This window comes from Nilaparvata lugens, chromosome 6 (genome assembly GCF_014356525.2).
Source record: "Nilaparvata lugens isolate BPH chromosome 6, ASM1435652v1, whole genome shotgun sequence".
Lineage (NCBI taxonomy): Eukaryota > Metazoa > Arthropoda > Insecta > Hemiptera > Delphacidae > Nilaparvata > Nilaparvata lugens.
This window is the reverse complement of record NC_052509.1, coordinates 45,945,015-45,971,386: the sequence shown is the minus strand read 5'-3', so window position 1 is coordinate 45,971,386 and position 26,372 is coordinate 45,945,015. Positions and strand designations below refer to the sequence as shown.

Here is a 26,372-nt window from a genome sequence, read left to right as displayed (position 1 = left end):
AATAAATTGTAACTTTTGATAGAGTTTTCAAAATAGTGAAATTTGTTTCAAAATTGATTGGTGTAACCATAGTGTTGTTGATGAAAAAACACTAGTAATAATAATTCTCATTTCATCCTATCTTTTAAGTTACTAATACTTTCGTTCTACAAAATTGCAGATTCCATAGAGGATTCAAAACTGTTTTGCGAGTATTCCAAACACTTTAAACGTGCGATATTGGACGTATACTAATGAGATATGCATCAATGCTAAAGAGAAACTGTCCTTGTTGAAGAATGTTAGGATGTTAAATTAAATAGTTTAACAACACATGAACCATAATATATTCTAATTTTTCTACTTTTTTGTAGTACCTAGCCCTATAAGGAAAAGTTAGTTCCTTTGTACTTTTCTAATAATACTTAGGCATAACAAAGTATGATATCGATTAGCCTGAGCATATATATAACATGGGGTACCTGAGCTGATATGCACTAAAGTTTTTTCATTTTTCATTCCAGAGGAACTCCACAAACTCCATTGTTGAGTTTAAGCTCAAAATTTGGCCACAATCAATATCTATATCTGTTCTCTCTACACACCTGTATTTTATTGAAAGAATTTTGAAACGCTAATAAAATCTGCAGCTTGAAATTGAACGAAAAGCAATTTTACAGCAAGCTCGGTAACAATCGTGAAGAAAGCGATTGCCCATGGATTTAATGATTGGATTCCAACTGACGTTAATTGCGAATAGTGGTTTTTGTTATACGACAGAATAGAATCACCAAATGATGTTAGTTTACTATCGAAACCCGTACTTCGGGAAGCTTTTTTCGAAAAGCAATGGCAATGAATCCGAATCTATTAGTCGATGAATATGATAGGATGAATGTATTATCTGCAATGAGGCTTTCATAATAATGTTTACAATATTACAATCCAACATGCATAACTCCTTCTTGAAGCATCGATGAAGATGCGATAGGTATTGGTGAGAAATGATATCGATCGATGGAGTTATAACCCTGAAATGATTGATTTCGAACAACCAGAAGCTTTTCAAATAGTTTTGAAGAGGGGTTCAACTTGAAACAACACTCGCAAAAAAATTATTTTTATCCAATTCAAGAAGAATAAATTTGTTGGCATGACACACTTATGATTTGAAACTTGATTTCGATCATGTACTAGCTATCTAAATGAGATCAGAGATAAGATACCTAAAACAATAAAGTAATACAATAAAAATAATGCATGGATGTATCAGATAGCAGACCTAATATATGGACTATTTCTTACGAATTACACTATTTAATTGAATAAAAAATGCTGGAGTATGAAATAAGAAGGTGTAAAATGAGACTGACCAGCATCGACAACATGCTGCAGTGTTGGGAAGCGCTTCTTCACCCTGACACTGACGTGTTTGAGTGTGATGACGTAGGCCAACACGGCGTAACGCACGATGTTTCGCCTCATCAGCCGACCCCGCTCATCCTGAAAACAACACACAATACAATTGTAAAGAATTTTAAAACAAGGATAAAAACGCATTGTTGTATCTAAAATGGTTTTTAAGTGCATCTATTACTAACAATTTGAATATTGTGTGCTTACAGTTACACTATATTAATTATTGGGAGTTTTTTATAATAACTACCTAACTTATATTGACGTTGAGTAGATAATATAAAAGTTATTATTAGCCATTGAACAGATACGAAAATACATGTACAATATTGGATAATAACTGTGCAATAGTCATCGTCAATCAACAATGATTTTGAAATGGGGGGTAGGGAGGGGGTTGACCAAAAAATAATTTGTGCTCCCTGTAGGCGTCACCCAGTGGAATTTGATGGGGGGGGTTGTTATTTTGGATTTTTGGGTCTCTTTTTCGGGCACATAGGAGAGTTCTATGTCAATCCTCACTAGCTCCATAATTCATAACCTTCGCTACGCCACAGTCAAACATTAACCTCTTAGAATAAAGAACATCAGGCTCTTACAATAATCACAAAAATTCTCATTCAAAATGCTTGAGTATCAATATATTTATAAAGTACATCAATTCTGCCAAGTTTTAGAATGGTTCACTTGAATGAAGTAAGACTCATTAAGAACACCATAGGCTGATCAGAAAATTAAAAATCATCCAGAAACTGGTGGGAAATTGAAAACCGCTTATATTTATCGTTCACGATAATTATGTACCAGTTGATAACAATTATCATCAGAAGTTTCATTATTCATTTCAGAATTTGAGCATGATTGGAATAATCCCTTGTGTTATAATATTATATTATATTGACTAATACTATTAGTGTTCTACTGTTATCTCAGTATTTTACGATTTGGAATGAATTGGTGATGAAAATGTAAAGGCATGAGAGCGTGAAAGTGTCTTGGATAATTATGTCATAGATTAAGTTAATTTTTTCGTGTATTAGTATTTTTTTTATTTTTTCATTTTGATAAACATTGTTTGTTAGAATTAGAGGGAACTATCTTTTCTGAACAAATTGGTTAAACTAAGTAATTGGTGAAAAGAGACACTGCTCTCCAATAATTTTTCTATAATATTTCAGGCTTCATTCGAACAAAATTAAAAATACATTTTGAAGAAAAATGATTGAGAAGATTTGATAAAGCAAAAGCAACTTGGAAGAAATTCGGGCTTAACGATGTAAGTTTAATCAAGTACAGTAATTCTAAGAAATTCACTCATACAAGTTAGAAAATATTTCTTAGAAACATTGTTGAAGAAAGTTCAAGAGATATCCTTCAACCTTCCAAGAACGTTCAAGAAAGATGAACCTTAAACCTTCCAGTTTTAACAGCGATTTATATGCCAATTTTATTCTTGTTGACTTACAAGAAAAATACAATAAACCCAAGCCTGATTTAACTAATAAGATTGTAAGGTAACTGACAATTTCACTTCGACTCTGTCATTACGTCAATGGGAATCCGGGTGGCTTATGATTCATAGCCAAATGCACTCTGTATTATTTCCTAGAAGCAAGAACTGATTCATGACCATTTAGTGCGAGCTGATTTCTATTAAGATACCTACATGGGTCATTAAAGGCCTCAATCGTTCATTAGGATTCAATGATCAAGACATTTGTGTGAATTTATATAAGGATGAATTCAATTGACTAGGATATAAAATTTAGGTTCTAAAAAAATTCCTAATTTTTCTGAGATATAATGCTGGGAGAAAATTATTGAAAATTAAGAATTCTTCAAATACAATTTTACTTCATTCTGATAAGAATTATTCTTTCATTCAGTATCTATCACTCAATCACTCGCAGAACTAAAAATCTACCGGACCAACAACGTTCAAATTTGGTAGGTATGTTCAGTTGACCCTTTAGAGGCGCACTAAGAACGGATTTAGAAAAATTTCCAAAGATACGCCCAAAATCTGCGTTTTTCCAGCGTTTTCTCAGCTTTATCGAGAACAAATGAACAGAAAATGTTCAAATTTAGTAGAGAAGCTCAGCTAGGGTGTAATAATGTTGTGTTAGGAGGTATTAGCAATAACGTCAAAGATACGCCCAAAATTAGCGTTTTTCCAGCGTTTTATGCTTTTCTCAGATTTATCGAGAACAAATGAACAGAAATTGTTCAAATTTAGTACAGAAGATAAGCTAGGGTGTAATAATGTTGTGTTAGAAGGAATTTGAAATAACGCCAAAGATACGCCCAAAATCTGCGTTTTTCCAGCGTTTTTTGCGCTTTCTTAGCTTTATTGAGAACAAATGAACAGAAAATGTTCAAATTTACTACAGAAGCTCAGCTGGGGTGTAATAATGTTGTGTTAGAAGGAATTTGAAATAACGCCAAAGATACGCCCAAAATTAGCGTTTTTTTTTTGCGTTTTCTCAGATCTTTCATCAAGTAATAGACAGAAAATGTTCAAATTTATTCGTCAACAATTCAATAATATTTGGTTCCAGATTGTCCGTTAATAAGTCTTAATTTATTCATTATAGAGTCTAGACTAATAAATACACTAAGCGAATTCAAACTAAGTCTTAATAAAACCTGAAAAGTGATCAAAAACTATTCATCTACACGAAAAGTGTTCGATTAATTATTTTTCTTGCGTCAAATACTAGTTCTAGATTGGAAGATAGCCTCCTAGAAAAATAAAAAAGTATCTAACCGGTTTAATTAAGCCTGCTGCGTTATCTCAAAATCTGGCAACTACAATAAAAAGCCTGAGTAGTAATGGATGCTATTCTGAAGCCTGTACTGTGTTGTTACTGTATAAGGATGTTTATCAAACTCAGTAGCGTAGCGAAGGTTTCCTCACCATCATGACACAGAATACGATTGTATTCTGTGACCATGAGACCCAAAAATTCAAAGAATTTAAAGAAATTTTGCGATTGAGAAATTCAAAGAATTTTTGAGACACCCCTCATTTAATTCCACTATATTTGAAGTCTAAAGAAGGCCCAAAATTTTTGGTCAACCGCGGGGGGAGGGGGATTTAAAAATCCTGGCTTACTGATTAAACTTGATGCATTTAATAAGCTGATTCAATTTTGAGAATTAAACGTGAAATTCTTCGTTCAGGACGAAGAGAAACCAAAGATGTGTTTGGATTTCGATTGAGCCTTTTTCAAGTAAATAGGACTTGTGTTATGAATATAATGTTTAAGCGTTCAGTGTACTAGAGTTTGATAATGGTATTAATATTATTTTTGTATATCCATGATGTGTTGATAACATCATGCTATTGTTTTATTAGGATTATAATAATAATTCATAGCTACTCATTTCTGCGCTCAGGTTTTTAACATCTGCAGGGATTTTTTTCTTCTCATAATTACTAAATTATATGTTATGGAAATCATTATATTAAACCAGTTTACAGTACTGTATTGTGAACTTATTTTTATGAAGGATAAACGATTTTGATTTTTCCAAATGAATTTTGGTATAACAACCGAGATTATTATCTCGAATTGTTTTCATGAATCAGTGGTTTTGACGATATAAATTCGTTTTCAATCATACAATATGGAATTCCACCAGAACATCCCCTTCACAAAAACACAGAAAATCATCCTGAACTATTGGACTTTAATATATTTTTGAAAACTATTAGGAAAGTAATGATGGTTGAATAGTTAGTGCATTTGAGATCAGAGGGAGATGATGACAAGTAGGGAATGGATGGAGGAAGCTTTCAATTTTTGAGATTCCAGTTTACTAGAGATTGATAATGGCGTAACAACAGGAACTAGTATCTGGAATTGTTTTAATAAATCAGTGGTTTTGATAATATCAAATGTTTTCATTCAAGTTTATGATGAAGCTGTGCCATTCCTATTCCAGGTAATGTGATAAAAATGTGATTGAAAGCACCCTGTCAATGACAATTTATGGTAAAAACGTATAATCGTAGGCTATGGCAGTTTTCCCTTAAAAATACAAGGAAATCGAGAGCTTACTGTCAATGGACATGGTAAGTAGCTTTTGATTTTTTTCAATAAGAAAGAATATAATTAAATTCTTGTGGCAGGCAACAAGTAATGTTCTCTCCAATTAAAAGTATTATACAAAAAACCAGAAGAAATAATCATAATCCTGAAAAATCAGTTGGATGAAGAAGATATAAACTCACCACTCCGGGTATGGCGGCGCTGACAAAGAGAGCCAGCGTGTCAGGCCAGGGTAACAGTCTGTACTGCTCCCACCAACGCTTCACCACCAGCGTCACGTAGAAACCCAGGATGAACGTGATTGGCACATTTTCACTAGTCTTTGTGAAGTACACTCGCCATACTTCGAACGTCCTGCAAACAGGCAAAGATTGCAAATATATCAATGAAAATTACCTCACATGACAAGAAATTCATGAATGAAAAGAGCAGTATAATTTCATCATCATCGAAATAATTATGAATGAAGAGGAAAAAAAATTCAATCATCATCAAAATAGTCATCAGGATTAACAAGTAGAAATGATTGGGATTTTCTAATGGGAAATATTTAAAAAATCATTCAAGCATGAAAAGCAACGTTGTTTTTCAACGAAAAGACAAAACATAGGGGTTGGGAAATTGAAGATATGGAAGTTGTAAAACGTTTAGATAATTTCCAGTAATGCATTTATCTCATGCTATTACTACTAATTATAATTATGATAATTATTTAAAAACATGGAACTTGTCAATTATTGCAATAACCATAATACATCGTAATGTTAAGTGGATAATAAGAGATCCTTTTGTATGTCTATGTTCTTATCTTTATTGAATCACAGAGTTGCACAGCTCATCCCAATGATAGGAATTCAACAATCAACCAATTTATTAATTTCTTATCTGATGATCATTTTAGTTCTATTGAATCCATAAATAAATTCAATTTCATTTTTGAAGTTAGTTCAAGTGAAAAAGGCACACAAATTCTTTACAATTAGGCTAAAATTTTCATCTAAAAATGAGAAGTTTATATTTACATTGATAAATTGAGAGAATTCAATTAAAATTGAGAAATTTCAATTCATATTTTTTAAAATGATAATTTTCTGTAGTTTTCGGGTTTCTGTGGGAACGTTTCAAAATTTGTCATATATATTATTATATGTTCCAAAGTTTTTACTAATAATTAATTTCTTCAAGATCTGAAAAACCTTCTTCTAATTTTTAACTAATTAGTTTGAGTTTTTACTAACTATTTTTTTCAAAATCTAAATACCCTTATCATCTCTAAAGAAAAAATGTGTTTCAAAAAGAACAAACTTCGAAAACGGGTTCTTATAGGTATCCCAGCCTATTATAGTACTGTATGGTGTAGCTCACAACTTCAGTCTGCTATCGCTGTAACAGTCAGGGGTTCGATTCTCATTCTGGATAGAATTTACTCTATCATCTTTCATCACATTATCTATCACTAAACTTGAGTTGGCATTATAGCAAAAATGATTTGGAGACAGCACTACAGCAAAAGAAGAGTTTTGGGAAACATCAACCTCCTTAGTTAATGGTTTTGTGATGAATTTTCAATTGGTCCCAATACCAAGAACCTACTTGTGGAAAACTTTTCGATTCCTACAAATCAGAGCAACTTTTCAGAGACCCAACAACACGGATGAATGAAAAGGCAGCTCAATGAACAGACTGCTGCATAATTTATGAAACTAACAGTAAAGCGAATTGAGCCAGCCAGCCTCGTCGTAAAGACTACAAACCTACTTTGCTCCGCCTCAACAAGTCACTCAACACTCCAGACAAGAACACATCACAAACCAGCTCACTAATAAATCTCTGTTGCATCAGAAATGAGGAAGCAGCAGCTACTACTCTCTGAAACTTTGTATAGACTAATCCAGCTCAAGAACTGAACTCTGCTTCGAATTGGCAGGTATCGATACTTTAGTGATATCCCTAGAATCTTCATGCACTGTAGTTTCCAAGAAGTTTTAAGTGGTAAGATTTTCAAGAAAAACGTATTCCAAACCTGAAAGCATGATTTGCCGAAAATGAATAAAAATTATAGACTTTTAACAGTTGAATGGAAGATTTTCTGTAGCGTCTTCTATTGTATTCCTTATCGGTAAAATATATTGCTACAACTGTAGAGCGTCTTGGTGGTGTATTCAAGTTATAGAAATACTGTACAGTTATTATTGAAGATGAAAATTTTACATCAGGAATTAATTCAATCAAGAATATTGGGATTATTTTATAGATTTAATTTTGGTTGTATAGACAGTAAAATATATGCGAAATGATTGTCGCCTGGTGATTTAGAGTATGAGTTTCATTTTTGTGAAGAAAGTTAGCAGTGATGTTGCAATGTTGCAATTACTAGAAACAAGTTCCTCGCATCCCCATCAAATGCTGTAACAATATCTAACGAAATAGGCGTGTATTCTTCATGAGAAGAATTCTACTCAAATCTGAAGTGAGATAAAAATGGAACACAAACTTCTCTGGAATAAGTACATCTCGTTCAAGATTTGCTTGTAAAATAACCACCAGGACATGCACAACAACAATCGACAACAAATAATTGCATAATGAATAAGGTTTTGACTGGAAAATTAGCAACTAACTGGTTTACGCCACAAATGATAATTACCATTGGTTTCAAACGCTGCTCACAATTATTATTATTGCAGACTTGTAGTAATTACATTTCAGCAATTATGAATAATAACAGATCAACACGAATGTAGAATTCCAAGATATAAGCAGCTTTAAGGGAGTCTCAATTAGAGCGGATAAATTTTGAATTCCAGGGAATCTGGATAAGTGGACATTTTCATCCATCATTTGTTACATGAATCTTAAATGATTTCATGGAACAGGGGACAGATCATCAATCTTGAACAACAATACGGAATATTACTTTTCAAGCGGTGCATACCTCTCCAACATCTCTACACTCTATCAGCTCGATTTTTCCTTGTTCTACTAAATTCATTTTCTGCGCTTCTCAGCTAATCACCGGAATTCGCTGGATAACAGTGTAAATAACCGAAATCATGAGGATTCCTCAAATTCCAGGGTGAATTTGCCTCAGAAATATAATTCTGCACCAATTTCTAGAAGCAAGATATCATTCTGGTGAGGTGGATTCTCTCCCTTATCTAGTAGTTATCTATTGTAACTGGTCCTCACTGGTTCCAAAGTTCTTGAAACGCGTGAAACTCCTAGTAGAAGTGTACATCAGAAGAATCCATTTCTAGGCGTGTTAAGTACTTGGATAGTACCGTACATGAAACCATGTCTTACATACATTATACATAAAACATGTATGATAGTACACAAAATTATCCCAGTTCTATTTCTCATCACGACTTCCTGCGTTTCCCCGGGTCCATTTCTCGCATTATTCATAACAGTCAAGGTGGTTAAACTCGATGTTGAAATGAATTGATTTTGATTATTACAGGAGAAATAAAACTTCCATGTCAAACAAGACTGATTAAATTAATGTGTTCATTATTTTGTGGTAAGTGGTCATTTGATAAGAAATTTCGTGCAAGATTCTTTCTAAGAATAGCTTCAAGGCTAACATGTACTCGTAGTAGATCAACATCAACACTGACCAACTTTAAATTAGCATATGAATTGATTCGTGTATTAGTAGAACGTGGTTCGATTTTAATAAGGGCCTATAACGAAGGACTATTGGCAACTGCATCAATTATCAGACTATTTTAGAAGCCAATAGGCTTGTCTGATGTCTACCTTGTTGATAATTGATTACTAACACTAATTATTATGGAGCACACCTGGCCAATAGTTTATTCACTTCCGAAACAAACTCCTGTTTCCTGATTTTTTGTAGATAGACGTTTATTAGCATATGTTGAATACACGTGTAAACAAGGGCTGTGCATGTTGCTGTTTGAGGATTATTTTTCTTAGAAACCGAAAGACGACTTCTGTTATAGAGAACGTCCCTGATTTCATAGGCTTCTAATTTGAATTATGATTTAAATAGTTTAGCATTAAATTGCATCTCTATCAAAATGACACTCTACGTGTCGACAGTAACACCCTATACAAACTCACCAACTATTAGTAGGTCATAGAAGTATATAGCTATAGTAGGTTCTGTATTATATAGTAGGTCTTAATAGTAGATATTTATTATAGTCATTCAATTCTACTGGCTTTTTTCTTCTGTATTTTTGAGGATGAGATTCTTATGAGTGCTTCTAAAAGTTTGGCTCCCCAGTTCTTTCAAGAAATATGCGGACAATAACGTTAAAATTAACTCAAGAGCTCAGCTAGGTTTGAAAGTGTGCTGTTGAGGGAATTAGTTGAATTAACGAAAATTATTGCGTCAGAAAAAGAAAATTTGTCTTTTTCAAATTTTAAAATGATGTGTTTTAACATTGTTTAACATAACCTTCTCAGCAACGAATTGATCAATACAGATTCAATTTGGTACTCAATTTCAAAAAAAATATTTAAAAGTGAATCATAGATAAGCCCACAAAATTTCATTGCGTCTTCCCATATCATGAAAATTCTAGTAGGTACCTTACTTATAGGATCTCTTTTCCAGTAGGCTACACAAGAGCGCGACTCAGATTTCAGTCGATATTTTTATTAGAAGGTCACTTGCAAACTCACTCCTCTTTAGAAAACTACAATATTGTTTTGAGCGGAGCTTAAATGTTCCAGATGTTTATATTTTGGGGGATTTTTCTGTTTTTCATCAATTTCCACAAGGGCAATTGGTGTTCTGACTCTTAAACAACTCCCCTCGTTTCTTGAATGCTTGCATTATTCAGCAAACATTCATATAAGTTTTCTTTTCAGTACAGTACATTAACTGGGGAATTGTTGAATTACTATTACTATTGCCACCCTGGGGTGGTGTATTGTATGTCCTGCGGTGAGTAAAGTGTGATCAATTGATCATAGCTGTGAAACCTCATTATTTTATAGGTGGAGGGTGTTGAAATTGTTTAATATGGTTTTGTTAGTATATGGTACCTCAATTATAAATTGAAAAATTGATTTTATGATTTGATGAGAATATTGTAAGTGTTCTTAATACCTAAGTACTAGTTTGTTATTTATTCATAATGTATAGGTTAATTTTAGCAGTTACTGTGACACATTTCGGGCAGTAAAAGAATCAACACACAAATTAAGCGAATAGGAAGTGAGTGAACCGGAAAATAAAAGACCGTAGGAAGCAGAAGGCGTTGGCCCGGGCGACAGAGAGAAAATAGAAAGGCTATCAAGAGTAAAGAGCATAGATAGCTCTCAATCAACGGGTGTGAGAGAGAGGAGAAACGAGAGAGAGAAAAGTGTTGCAAGGACGTTCGGAGACTCCAGTTAGTCTGGGACGTCCGATCAGGAAACGAACGAGTCAGCAGTCAGCAGTCAGTGTCAGAGATGATAGGACTGTCACTATCAGCAATCAGCATCCGACCGGCGACGGTGACCTTACCTTGCTGCTTCACTCCGGTTCACCATTAGTCATCAGACTCTTCGCCTGTCAGCTGACCGCATTGTTAATTGCCAGCCATTCAAATGCGTTGACGCGATAAGGTACGCGTCTGTCACTGTATCCAAAAAATACTGCGGTGGATACACCTGGATTCAGGTTGTTGAGCTGCTCTTTGTTTCTAATTGACAATAATATTGAAGTAGTAACAAGTAGTTAGATGAAGAAATGAGTTGTTGGGTAAAGATATGAACATTTCAATCCAGATGGAATTAGAATATTTCTCATTGATATAAGATGAACAACTATTCATAGTGGATTCAGGTTGTTGAGCTGCTCTTTGTTTCTAATTGACAATAATATTGAAGTAGTAACAAGTAGTTAGATGAAGAAATGAGTTGTTGGGTAAAGATATGAACATTTCAATCCAGATGGAATTAGAATATTTCTCATTGATATAAGATGAACAACTATTCATAGTGGATTCAGGTTGTTGAGCTGCTCTTTGTTTCTAATTGACAATAATATGAAGTAGTAACAAGTAGTTAGATGAAGAAATGAGTTGTTGAGGGAATTAGAGGAATTTACGTAAATTATTGCGTCAGAAAAAGAAAATTAGTCTTTTTCAAAATTTAAAACGATGTGTTTTCACATTTTTCAACATAACCTTCTCAGCAACGAATTGATCAATACAGATTCAATTTGGTACTCAATTTAAAAAAAAAAATTTAAAAGTGAATCATAGATGAGCCCACAAAATTTCATTGCGTCTTCCCATATCATGAAAATTCTAGTACCTTACTTATAGGATCTCTTTTCCAGTAGGCTACACAAGAGCGCGAATCAGATTTCAGTCGATATTTTTATTAGAAGGTCACTTGCAAACTCACTCCTCTTTAGAAAACTACAATATTGTTTTGAGCGGAGCTCAAATGTTCCAGATGTTTATATTTTGGGGGATTTTTCTGTTTTTCATCAATTTCCACAAGGGCAATTGGTGTTCTGACTCTTAAACAACTGCCCTCGTTTCTTGAATGCTTGCATTATTCAGCAAACATTCAGATAAGTTTTCTTTTCAGTACAGTAGATTAACTGGGGAATTGTTGAATTACTATTGCCACCCTGGGGTGGTGTATTGTATGTCCTGCGGTGAGAAAAGTGTGATCAATTGATCATAGCTCTGAAACCTCATTATTTTATAGGTGGAGGGTGTTGAAATTGTTTAATATGGTTTTGTTAGTATATGGTACCTCAATTATAAATTGAAAAATTGATTTTATGATTTGATGAGAATATTATTTTTGTAAGTGTTCTTAATACCTAAGTACTAGTTTGTTATTTATTCATAATGTATAGGTTAATTTTAGCAGTTACTGTGACACATTTCGGGCAGTAAAAGAATCAACACACAAATTAAGCGAATAGGAAGTGAGTGAACCGGAAGATAAAAGACCGTAGGAAGCAGAAGGCGTTGGCCCGGGCGACAGAGAGAAAATAGAAAGGCTATCAAGAGTAAAGAGCATAGATAGCTCTCAATCAACGGGTGTGAGAGAGAGGAGAAACGAGAGAGAGAAAAGTGTTGCAAGGACGTTCGGAGACTCCAGTTAGTCTGGGACGTCCGATCAGGAAACGAACGAGTCAGCAGTCAGCAGTCAGTGTCAGAGATGATAGGACTGTCACTATCAGCAATCAGCATCCGACCGGCGACGGTGACCTTACCTTGCTGCTTCACTCCGGTTCACCATTAGTCATCAGACTCTTCGCCTGTCAACTGCCCGCATTGTTAATTGCCAGCCATTCAAATGCGTTGACGCGATAAGGTACGCGTCTGTCACTGTATCCAAAAAATACTGCGGTGGATACACCTGGATTCAGGTTGTTGAGCTGCTCTTTGTTTCTAATTGACAATAATATTGAAGTAGTAACAAGTAGTTAGATGAAGAAATGAGTTGGTGGGTAAAGATATGAACATTTCAATCCAGATGGAATTAGATAATAAGAACATTTTTCATTGATATAAGATGAACAACTATTGATAGTGGATTCAGGTTGTTGAGCTGCTTTTTGTTTCCAATTGACAATAATACTGAAGTAGTAACAAGTAGTTAGATGAAGAAATGAGTTGGTGGGTAAAGATATGAACATTTCAATCCAGATGGAATTAGAATATTTCTCATTGATATAAGATGAACAACTATTCATAGTGGATTCAGGTTGTTGAGCTGCTCTTTGTTTCTAATTGACAATAATATTGAAGTAGTAACAAGTAGTTAGATGAAGAAATGAGTTGTTGGGTAAAGATATGAACATTTCAATCCAGATGGAATTAGAATATTTCTCATTGATATAAGATGAACAACTATTCATAGTGGATTCAGGTTGTTGAGCTGCTCTTTGTTTCTAATTGACAATAATATTGAAGTAGTAACAAGTAGTTAGATGAAGAAATGAGTTGTTGGGTAAAGATATGAACATTTCAATCCAGATGGAATTAGAATATTTCTCATTGATATAAGATGAACAACTATTCATAGTGGATTCAGGTTGTTGAGCTGCTCTTTGTTTCTAATTGACAATAATATTGAAGTAGTAACAAGTAGTTAGATGAAGAAATGAGTTGTTGGGTAAAGATATGAACATTTCAATCCAGATGGAATTAGAATATTTCTCATTGATATAAGATGAACAACTATTCATAGTGGATTCAGGTTGTTGAGCTGCTCTTTGTTTCTAATTGACAATAATATTGAAGTAGTAACAAGTAGTTAGATGAAGAAATGAGTTGTTGGGTAAAGATATGAACATTTCAATCCAGATGGAATTAGAATATTTCTCATTGATATAAGATGAACAACTATTCATAGTGGATTCAGGTTGTTGAGCTGCTCTTGTTTCTAATTGACAATAATATTGAAGTAGTAACAAGTAGTTAGATGAAGAAATGAGTTGTTGGGTAAAGATATGAACATTTCAATCCAGATGGAATTAGAATATTTCTCATTGATATAAGATGAACAACTATTCATAGTGGATTCAGGTTGTTGAGCTGCTCTTTGTTTCTAATTGACAATAATATTGAAGTAGTAACAAGTAGTTAGATGAAGAAATGAGTTGGTGGGTAAAGATATGAACATTTCAATCCAGATGGAATTAGAACATTTCTCATTGATATAAGATGAACAACTATTGATAGTGGATTCAGGTTGTTGAGCTGCTTTTTGTTTCCAATTGACAATAATATTGAAGTAGTAAAAAGTAGTTAGATGAAGAAATGAGATGGTGGGTAAAGATATGAACATTTCAATCTAGATTGAATTAGAACATTTTTCATTGCTATAAGATGAACAACTATTGATAGTGGATTCAGTTTGTTGAGCTGCTTTTTGTTTCCAATTGACAATAATATTGAAGTAGTAAAAAGTAGTTAGATGAAGAATTAATGAGTTGGTGGGTAAAGATATGAAAATTACAATCCAGATGGAATAAGAACATTTTTCATTGATATAAGATGAACAACTATTGATAGTGGATTCAGGTTGTTGAGCTGCTCTTTGTTTCTAATTGACAATAATATTGAAGTAGTAACAAGTAGTTAGATGAAGAAATGAGTTGGTGGGTAAAGATATGAACATTTCAATCCAGATGGAATAAGAACATTTTTCATTGATATAAGATGAACAACTATTGATAGTGATTGATCGATTCTAAGTGGGTGTAGAAATAAGAATTTCAATCCAGATGGAATAAGAACATTTTTCATTAGATTGAACTTTTTTGACAATAATGAACATTTTTGAAATAGATGAACTAAAGCGGATGATCTAAGTCGCTTTGTTTATGAATAGCTTATGGATAGAAAGTGGACATGTTGAAATAATACTATCAGACTATAGGACTATGCCATAGCCACCTCTAATACAAGACCCTGGCCTACGATATTGCAACGTCGAAGTGTAGGCCTAGAATCTAATATTGATGAAAAAGATCAGCTGATATTTTTTAAAATATTTTTCACTAATCATGTATTAGATTCCAGGCCTACACTGCGACGTTGCAATATCGTAGTCTATTTTAAAAAATATCAGCTGATCTTTTTCACCAATCATGTATTAGATTCTAGGCCTACACTGCAACGTTGCAATATCGTAGGCCAGGGCCTTTTACTAGAGGTGGCTATGACTATGCACGTGTAGCGTGTGAAATCCTTTTTCCTGCAAAACAAGGCTTCTTAATTTTAGAGTGGGATGTTCCTAATCGCAATATGAATAGAATATTATGGGTGTGAATTTACAAACAGCAAAGAGATCCACATCTCATCTTCTGAATGAAAATGCGACTGCAAAGGTTGGGCTCAGGCTGTAGAAAAAGTATATCAGAGCCTAGGTTTGATTCTGCGGAATGAGGGAATATTATTGAGAAATTGTTAGAATAAATTACGTTAACTCTGATTACAATATTGGAAACCAATGCTTCAAAATACATTATTTCTAAAGGGGTTTGTCCAAGAGGAGTTTTGACGCAAGGCAAAGCGTTATGAATGGTGAATCTTGGGTAATTCCAACATTCGAGCTCCTTTTGGCGTCAAAAACTCCTGAGTTTCTTCTACAGAGGAAAGCTTCAAGTTCTCTGATAGAGAATAGAAGACTCTCAGTTTAGTCCAACCTGATGGATATAATGATCAATGATTATGCTTGTATGATTAATATGTTCTTGAACATATGTAAATGTTTTTACTCATAAATAATCATAATTTTCAATATAAAAGATGTAAAATTGATAGAGCTAAAGAGACTAAGCAATAAAATATTATTCGTAGATCGTCTTATGTCCACTTTATCTCTGATCTGTCAGAATTCATTGTTTTAATCATGAAGTCAACCTTGTTTAAGTCTGAAAATTATTTTCCTGTCCTTGAAGTTCATATTAAATTGTACACGTTTTTCGTCGATGATTGTAGGAAAACTGATCGTATAGAAATGATTTTATCTGACAGCAAACGTGCAACGTGTTTTCAAAGTCGTTTTTCACGACTTGCAAACTCCATTAACATTGAATTGAATGGAAAATTGCATGCAACAATTTCACGGTTTTGTTTTTCTCAATAATTCCTGTTGTACTTCCACAGCAGAAAGTTGAATGAGTTTTAGAAGTCGATGATCTAATAGTTAAGAAATTCTAAAATAAAACAGAATGAATCATTTTTCAAGCTTATTTTGCTTACCTTTGTTGTGTGTCGGTGAGTGCATATCTATATATAAAGCTAATTGCGAAGTACATGGCTAAATAAGCTAGCATCTCCCGCCATATTAGTTTGTATACACTTCCACGCCATCTGGAACAAGAAAAACAACCGGATTAGGATCAAATATTTCTTTTCAGATCACAAAAACGTAGCATATGGATGCTACAAAAATGGAATTTACAGGTGGGATAAGTAATTGTCAGTTTCAATTTATCACCTCCTATCACATAACATACAGCATACGCACAAACCTTAGTTAAACAATAATTACAGAAACAATCATATATCGAAAGAAGAAGAAGTAAGTGACAGATTTTAGAAAACAATGTTTTCGAAAGGAAAGAGGTGAATTCGGTTGTTCTGAAAAAGAAAAACAAATTCAATAACATAGTGGGTGAGAGTCTAACCCAAAACATAGTCGTAACAATACATCCAGTGAAGACCCTTTGATAGGCCTACCAGTACTTATATGGTCTAGTAGTATAAGTAGTGAATATCACTTGATAATACAACTAGGGAATTTCATACCACCTCGAATAGAAATCTATGAAATTGGATCTTATTGTACGTAAACTGAAAACTACTGCAAAATACAAGAATGATTGTGGTGCAAATTACAGATTGAACTAATGACAATTAGAAAGCTAGAATTCAACAAGGTATTATGATAAGGTAACATCCACTGTAGCTTCAAGGTAGTTCTAGAATTATTCATAATAACTTGGAAAATTACATTTGTTGAAAGAGAAGGAACAGTCAATATGAACAGAAATCACAAATTTTATTTTAATGAAATCTTCAAGTTCAATAGAGCAACACGTGCAGAAGAATCTGTGTAGAAGAGGGATGAAAACAAAAAAACAATATGGCTTACACAACACCAAGTATAGAGTGTACATAAAAATGGAAATGATCAGTATAATAACCACAAATGTGATCTGGATACATCACCTCATCAAGCAGCCATCTTCAATGTTGGCGGCGTTCTTTGGATATTCTCCCACAACTTCAACGGCCGGCTTTGCCATGGCAAAACCACGCGAATTGTTTGCTTCTAATCAGAGAAAAAGTAAGGTTAGAGCCACCTCATATCATCCGAACATGTAAAACTTGAACTGGAAGAAGCTCAACTTTGTGCTAGACATGTAGTTAACGACTACATCGTTAAATCCAATTGAAATTTATGACCTGAAAACGACACGATATAATTTTCTCTACAAGTATAACAAACGGAAAATTCTCACAACGAATTTGAGCCAAAGTATTTCCTTACAGCTCTAATTGGTAGGACTGAGTGCAAAACACAAATTACCGATAACAGACAGATAACGACAGAAATACGATTCTTTCAAATTTATTGGGTACACTTGAAATGCTGTCAATGACAACACAACACTACTCGGTTTATTCACGTAACACTACTGTTTTTCCAACCTATTCATCATCAAAATGATACTTTTTATCCAGAAATTTCCCAACCGAAGGCAGACGATTACTCAAAATTTGGCCTTGATTTGTCTTTAACGTGATAAAAACATTGTCATATTTCTGAATTTATCAACCTGTCAAATGATGGCAACAGTTTTATCGGTTAAGAGAAGCCCAACTAATCAATAGTTTTACCACTCCCTATTGAAACTTAGATTGGTGATATTTTATTGTTTAGTAGTTCAAATCTATCCAAAGTTCTACACAATTTTAATTTAAGACTAAATTCTTGAATTTGGAAAGTATGTTCAATGTCATTTTGTGGATTGACGTTCTTATTTATAAGATAATATCTATAGCAAACGAGTGAGTGGGGTAAAGCAATTGAATTTCAATGCAAATCTAGAACACACGTTACACAAGTTTGATATTCTTCTGATAATAATTGAGAATTCATTATAGTTTATGAATTATTCTTCATAAACTCTAATGAGTTCTCTATGAAACTACTCGTAATAGATTGAATAGAAACTATTATGTAAAGTTGTTATTATATGTCTCTCTCTCACTCTCTCTTCCTCTCTTAAGGCTGTGCGAAAGCTAAAAATAAACTTACTACTGGTGATATTTTTAGAGTTTCTCGATTTGTATATCATCAAGCTATCAAAATGATACAGTTTTCTCAGGAAACCCTTTTTACCGAGCATTACTTTTTGAGATATGAGCGTCTGAAGTTTTAATTTTTGGGACAGAACATTTTAAATTCGGTGAGAGATGGATCCATGAGATTTAGAGGATAGATTCTTCATGGTATTGTTGATTGAATAAAACAAAAGCATTTTGAAAATATCAATTTTTGTTTAAGTTTTACAATTCACCAAAAATGACCAAAAATAACTCAACTGAAAGTTATTTTTAGTAAATTGAATAACTTTATCGAAAATTGATGTTTTCAGAAAATAGTTAGTGAGAAAGTAGTTTTTATTTCAGTTCTAGTTTCATAATTTATTGTAAGTAGTTTTATTATAAGTTTCAGCAAGATGAGCAACCAACACCTCTCAATTCAGGAATTGACTGATTTTGAACAGCAATCAATGTTCGATGATCTCGAGTTAATACAAGAAATGGATTAGGCCTACAGAATACGTTTTGAGTCTATGAGTTATTGAAATAGGTTCAATAGATTTCTAATAATTCGCGTCACCCGAAAATGTACATGGTTTCGGGTTGGGTTCGGCACGTGTTTCAAAATTTAGGCGACAGATTGACATTGTTCACGTTTGGACTGTCACTAAGTTGATAGATTTGTTTGCAATTAGTATGAAGATAACCAGAAGTAGCATAAATACTCATGAAATGAGTACAGTAGAATGATGTGAAAATATAATGATGAATAAAATTAAAACCACCGCTTTTTGTCAAAAAGGACCTACATGAAGTTTTGAAAAGACTAGAAAAATGAGCTATTGCTTAACAAGCTACACGTTCAAAATACAAAAAAAAACAAGACACACTTTTTTAAATACTTGAGAGTAATAGTAGAGGCACTTATTACATGACGATTTTGACACTCATTCCTGTTTATCGTATTTTTTAAGCTATTTTCATATAACTTTGTACAGATACTCTATGACGCAAATGAACCAATTCCAAGTAGAATTTCTTCTCTGACAACAGCAAAAATTCTTGCAGTTTACTAAAATAATGAAGAATAATTATTAACATTTTCTTTGAAAAATTGCGTTGAAGAGGACAAAACGATAATTCAAAATGGGATTGAGAGGCAGTGAGACAGTGTAAGAGCCCTTGACAGAACGCAATATATGTAGTCGTATTGTAATTTCGATGCTGCAATAAACATTCAATTTTTCTATACTGGTTGAACATAGGCCTACTTGCTATCATTCTATTGTTTTGTGTTTGAGATCTTCAACTTTTCATGCTTTTATGGAGTAGATTGTGGTTGTTTTCGGTTTGTGAATTTTCGGTTGAACGATTTCTTTTCAATTCAATGTTATTAAAATTATTAAGCTTTCATGATTTTCAGGCTTTATAAAAACATAACTAAATTCAAAATTGTTATCACTTGTCAATTATTCTCAAGGAGTAATCTCAGACCAAAAATGTGAAGTGCGTGACATACACATACCCTTTTGGACTTCCTTTGATAGAGGAATATTACAAGCCATGCTTAGTTTTCCTCTTTCAGATTATGATTATCTATTATTACAGACCATTGTAATAATTGAGTTGATAAATAAGTTTAATGAATGATTGATTGTAGTTTGAAGAGTAAGAATGAGCCAGTAATAGTAAACAAATCACTACGAAGAAACTTTCGAATAAAGAATTGAGTTTCTTTAAAACTTTCGATCTATCCAGGTTTTCCCCATTAATAGACTACTTGTCCAATAATTCATCGCAATTTTTCAACTGTCATGACTCATGACTGGATAGAATAGCAAAGAGTTTCTCGGAAATCACATTCACTGTCCGATGTAAGTTCCACTTCATTTCAAGATAGCTTTGATAGTTTGAAGAAGAAATTATTTTTGCTAAAGTTAGATAAGAAGAAGAGAAGCCAAAGAGTTATTTTAATGATAGGGAAACAGTTTTCATCTAGCGAGCTTCCAAGTGTGATGACTCAAATCATTAAATAACCTTGAACAGGTTGATTAGATTCTCAGATCAAATAATACTATTCAGTCTATGTTCCTCATTCAATCTTAATCTGAATCATGTCTGTTGTTCCTGGCTGTAATTGCGCACATATGAGAGGAGAACGTGATAAAGCACAGTTCACCACTTACTTATTGATGTTGCATTCTAATCAAGTAGTGATTAGATAGTTCGGTTATTTCTTAAGCTTATCCTGTCAATGAAATCAATTCAGTTATTTCTCGTATACCTGATATCCTAATAAACACGTCGGCTACCAACGTCTGCAAGGTGGGATTTTCATAAACCGACATCCAGAAAGATCCTTCCATGTGGGACCGAACGAAATATTCCCTATATACATCATTTTGAGATTTTTACATGAATAGAAAACACCATAGAAAACCCAAAATCACATTCTTTATTTGGGTGGAATATTTCTATTGTATATACTGTATATATTGAGATATAATTCTATGTCAATTATTGAATAACTTTTTGCAATTAAAAAGAACGACTAGCAGTCAGATTTTTTCAATAAATGAGTTAATCACTTAGCCTTCTGTGACAACGAGATCTTTCGGCAGGTCCACCATCTTCCTGGTTGATGACGACAACTAGGAAGATGGCGGACCTGCCGAAAGATCTCGTTGTCAAAGTAAGGCGGGGTGCACACCGGAGAAACGCATTTCGTGAAGCCCTTTTCATGAAACTTGTTTCATGCAATCCGTTTCACTCGCGCATGCATACAAAAAAAACGTTCCCTGCTTAATCGTATCAGTCGATTGCGAGCAACTTTCGTTTTACGTTTCCTGAAACTTTTTTCACGAAACGCGTTTCTCCGGTGTGCATCCCGCCTTAGTGATCAAAAATTTTGGATCGAAAAAAATATTGAAAAATTTGGGGTACCTTAATTTTTTCTGGAAAGCAATACTTTTCTTACCTATGGTAATAGGGCAAGGAAATTAAAAAAATCTGACTGCTAGTCGTTCTTTTTAGTAGCAAAAAGTGATTTTATAATAAGCAGTTCATGATGGAAAACAACATTGAAGAATTCAAATATTGAGTGATCCATACCAGACAAATAAATCGGTAATAATAAAACGTATTAAACAGCATCTTTACTCTATGTCTATACCGACCAATATAGTGATCATATTCATGTTTCAGTGTCTTCTGAACGTAGGATAAAATTATATTGGAATTAGGCAAGTTTGATGAATATAATAAACTCTTCCACGAACGAGAATGCTATTCTAGAATCGATCTATAATATTCAAATCAAATTCTATACGTTCAAAAATTATTCCAAGTATAGATCGAAATCAAATCAAATTTTGAATTATTTTTGAACGCGGTTTAGTCAAAAGCTGTTGATCCGATTCACATCGTGACTCATTGATGAAAAATCTATTCACAAAAACAACTGCTATCATTCAGCAGAGTTATAGTGAACGGTTTATCTTCTTTCAAATACTGTGATCAAATGGTTATTGTAACAATTCTCATGGTGAGTTCTTTCATTGTCCTGAATACTAAAGTAACAACAATAAGATTGTATTGTTGTATTTTTAAAATAGGAATCGCACTCATGAAAGAAATCGTTGTCCAATGACAGTAGGTTAGCTGGAATAAGATACGGAGTGAAATTTGTTTATCACCGGTCTGATAAGAGAGGGAATAAAAAAATTCCCTGCGACCAGCCAGACTGAGTCGACCTTGCCGGTCCCGTTACTGTGTGGCTGACTGCTTGCTGGTTCAGGTGCATTCAACAAAAATGCATTTCGCTTTAAAATATCAATTTTTTTCAATATAAATATTGTAATACGCTTCCCTCTATAATACTATATGGGCTAGGTTATTCACTATCAGTTTGACATGTATAATCAGTATTAACTAGTTGAATAAAAACTCAATCTCAAATACAATAATGTTGTGCCTGATGTGATAATCAATCAGTGATACTGCAACTTACTTTCAAAGGAAAGGATAACACCAGAATAGAAATTAAGTCCAACTAATACAAAATACTTCCGGTAACAAAAAACCGTATACGATAACAATTCAAATTCAGAAGTTTTAATTTCGGTCACATCTACCAAGCTACACAAAGATTCTGATCTCTATTTCTTTCATTTCAAGAAATACATTGAATTTGATGACATTTAATTGTAGAATAGGTGATGGACTTACGTCGGTTATTTGGTAATCCTAATATTGCTAAGATCGTAAATATCTGAGCGATAAAGTATTTTTCTTATTCCACTTTTGTTAACAAAATTCAAGACACAGGCTACTCAAAAATACTATTATATGTAGATGAGAGGTAATAATAGCTCGAAAAGGAGTTTTCATAAAGGTATACAAACATGACATAATCAAGTCGAGTATACAAGTACTAACTCCATTCCATATAATCTATTTGTATTTGATAACAATGTAGTCAATTTAAGACTTTCTATTGTGTATCACTTTCATGGACATGATTGTATTTGTATTCTTTTTGCACGCAAAATTATACCCTTGTTTCATTTAACATCACCTTATTATAATTGCATATTGTAGCCTATAATGTGAAAATGCTGGCTAAGCTCGTGATAAGCTAAGCATGGTGGCACAAGCAATTTCAATAACTCTTAATCATGTAGATTTCTTGTTTCGACACTATAATACAAAGCTCTTTGTCTCAAAATCTGTATTTTCTATAACATGTGTGATATTATTGGATGTGGAATTGATTTTAAAAAAATTACTGATTACATAAATGAGAGGGGTATAGGGGTTTTTTTCTGATTGGGTTTCAGCTAGAATTTTCCTTTTTTTAGTTTTTGATATGGCAGTTTTTGAGCCTTGTTTAGAACCTAACCATAAGTTATAGGTTATTTAGCGACTCATAATAATTGATTGGTGGAGAATCAACCAGTAAATTTACAAAACTTTGATATAATTGAGGAAGTGATTTGAATGGGCTTTACAAAAATAGAAACATGATAAAATATTGAAATCTATGGTCCAGGTTAAGACGACCATAAAGCCGTATTGAACATAGATTCATGAGTCATGCTTCTGGAATCGAAGTTCAAAATTACATTCAGTAATTTCAAACTTCCTATTGACACAGTTCTCATCACTTTCGAGATTTATAATCGGTAGAACCGTAAAACAAGCAACACAAATCTATAATATTCAAGTTGTGAGCTACTAAATTTCAATTGCTTTTGCCTGGGTATAGGCACGGCTATTGTCAAGGTACGTTTAGCAATAAATTCAATATGAGAAAGAATAATGCAGAACTAACTAAATGTCAAGAATACTAGATTGCTTCGAGATCAGGCAGGCACAAGTACAGTATCAGCAGCAGCTATAAACGATTTCAAGAGTCAAGAAGCATTATATTATGAGAAGCAATAAAAGTGGAATAGCCTCATCGAGGGAATATTGACAGTGGACTGAGAACGCAGAAACCAGATGAGAGGAGAGGAAATAAATAGTTTTATGAGCGGTTGACTTGATTGCAACCAGCCAGCCAAATGTAGCAAGCCACAGGTAGATTGATCGTTCAAATGGCCCCAATTGATGCCATTACGAGGTTCCAATGTTTTTTCTTCTCATGTTTTGCACTCTTATCTCCCCAAGAGACGGTTTGGTTAAAACAAGAACAGACACCTTCAAGATGATGCCTGCAGGCCTAACCGACTGGTCCCATAACATTACCATTTCACATTCAGTGAATGACGCAAGGCTGGGAATAGACTCACTGCGGAATATGTGAAATTTATTATTTGTTTTTTCGTTTCAAATCATTGCCTATAAATTTTTGGATTCCTCGTTCTATAAAGTCTTGCCTGAAGAGCTAATGATAAATTATGTCTTCAACAAAATATTTTGGAGCCTTGTTAAAGATTATTCATTGCATTTTTGTACTCTTGTCTTCCCCGTTGTACTGAATTAGATGACATTGTCTATGCTGAATGATTAAGAATTGATAAATATGATGATTTACATCAATACAACAAGTATTTTAATCCTAATTAATACAAAAGTCTACAAGTATTTGCATCACCTGAACAATATTCCATCACATTCATTCCAAATAACCCTACATTCAAGTGATGCGGGGAATAAACTTCATAAACAAGTTGATGCAATTTAAAGAGTTTCAAAAACTTACATGTTTCTCATTCTTCAAAACAACTGCAGCTGCAATATTTCTCTGAAATACTTGTTACACAAAAAACTTTGATATAGCAGGTTTAATTGATACCAGCTCTACCACTAAGTAATGATGATGGTGGTTGAAAAATCATGCACTGCACTTTTATTCGGCAATTTTGTTTCACCAGTTTGCGTGATCTGAAAAAATTTGCTTTGCATGACTTTTGGCAAGCAACAAGGTCTCAGCATTGGTGTCAAGACTCAAGAGCCGGCTCCTTGTCCTTTCCAGTATCACGGTCGAGTAGTGCGTTTGGCGAGGGTCAATGAAATTCAATATTGTTGCGTTTGTGTAATGCAAAATTGTTATCAGTAACGGATTGTGCTGAAATTCACACTGTACCGACATTGATACCTGAGCAAGGCTGAGAAAAAACACGAGGCAAGAATGACAATTTTTAAGATATAATCTATTTATGACATAAATGACGGAATTCAAAACAACAACAAACTGTACTTGATAGATCGATTTCATTGATGAGGATATGAGGGGACACAAAGGCGGAACTATCAATCAATTATGGTTATCAATCAATCACCTGTAGACACAATAATGATAACTTCCATATCATGAACGAAGATTACTGATAAAGTAGACATTCAGCATGAGTATACTCCTGTATACCCCTCTAATATACAGATGAATGACTATATAATACGATAATACAGAGTTATTATCAAGAACAACATGAGAAATAACTCATAAATATGATTATTACACTTAGATTAAAGGAAAATATTCGACACAATTATTGCTACAGGTATCAATATAAAAATCACAACATTACATGTAGTGAAGATACATGTGGAGAAAATATTGTTCAAAATCTCTCTCATCTACAAGGAATTCTCAAAGACAAACATAGAAGTTCTAAATCACATAATTATCTAGGAATGTATTAGAATGAGAATTTTTCAATCTGAATTCCTTATCCAATATGAAAATAGGGGAAACCAGATTTCATGGCAAGGAAACTCACAAAAAAAACCATCGAAACCGAAAGAAATTAGACAAGACATCATAAGAAATATAGAAGAGAAACTATAAGAGTGGAATCAATGAGATTATAAGAAATGGCATCTAACGTGAAAATTCAGTGAAGCATAACTCACGTTTTCCGCTTGACATTTTATACTGTTTCCAGTTCAAAGTGAAGGACATGCTTGAGAGTACAACGCAAGAAAACAAGTTTTTCGAAAACTTTGTTGATCAGACAAAAAGCAGCTTTTTCATCGGATGCCTTGATTGTGATTGACGTAGGTTTGTGTGGGTTGTTGAATGGAGGTTGTTTTCTATTTTCATTGATGATCTGCCAACACCACTACTCCCTATTACACCTTTACTCCACATGGGAGTGATAATGTTAATCGTATGACGAATAATTTCATGTCTTGGAATACATACGAGTAACCTGCATCCTGCATTTTAAATTCGAAGAATAAATGAAAGAATAAGATGTTGATGTTGTCAATACCACTATATTTTAGTATTATAGAAATATAGTGCTTTTGACAACACCAACGTCTTATTTTTTCAATCACGGAGAAATACCACAATATCTTCTTCCATACAATTAAATTATTCGAAGAATAAAACCTTTTTTGTGAGATAATATTGGATCGCAAAGAATTATATATTTTACCTTCATATCAATAGATAATTGAATAGATTCATAGATAAGTGAATAATATCAATAGTCATTCTTTCAACACTAATAAAGCTACTCCTAATTCTACCGTTATCAAGCTTTCATGTCATCTTATTACGAAGAAAACTCAATATATTATTCTACCCGAATTTCAAGTATAAAGATCTGGAAATTGTTTAATAAAAAATATATTAAACTAGAACATTCAATCCTTGTAGTGAACCATGGATAAGGGTTTTGAATTACCAAAG

The 26,372-nt window shown here is 33.4% G+C and overlaps 2 protein-coding genes across 6 annotated transcripts in view; one reads left to right on the top strand and one right to left on the bottom strand.

Moving 5' to 3' along the window:
* LOC111053387 (bestrophin-4) overlaps positions 1-26,372 on the bottom strand; it is a 96,944-nt gene that overhangs the window by 30,702 nt on the left and 39,870 nt on the right. For 2 of the 4 annotated variants that reach the window (XM_039430905.1, XM_039430906.1), the window contains exons 2-4: positions 16,154-16,264; positions 5,633-5,804; positions 1,353-1,482 (exon numbers count right to left, since the gene is read on the bottom strand). In XM_039430905.1, coding sequence (XP_039286839.1) covers positions 1,353-1,482; positions 5,633-5,804; positions 16,154-16,264 — 413 coding nt within the window. Of the gene's footprint in view, positions 1-1,352; positions 1,483-5,632; positions 5,805-16,153; positions 16,265-17,125; positions 17,383-26,372 lie in introns of those variants that run through there. The other 2 variants (XM_039430904.1, XM_039430903.1) reach the window with 2 other exon arrangements.
* Positions 1-26,372, top strand: part of LOC111057950 — a 45,277-nt gene that overhangs the window by 1,209 nt on the left and 17,696 nt on the right. The gene's annotated exons all lie outside the window — the stretch shown is intronic.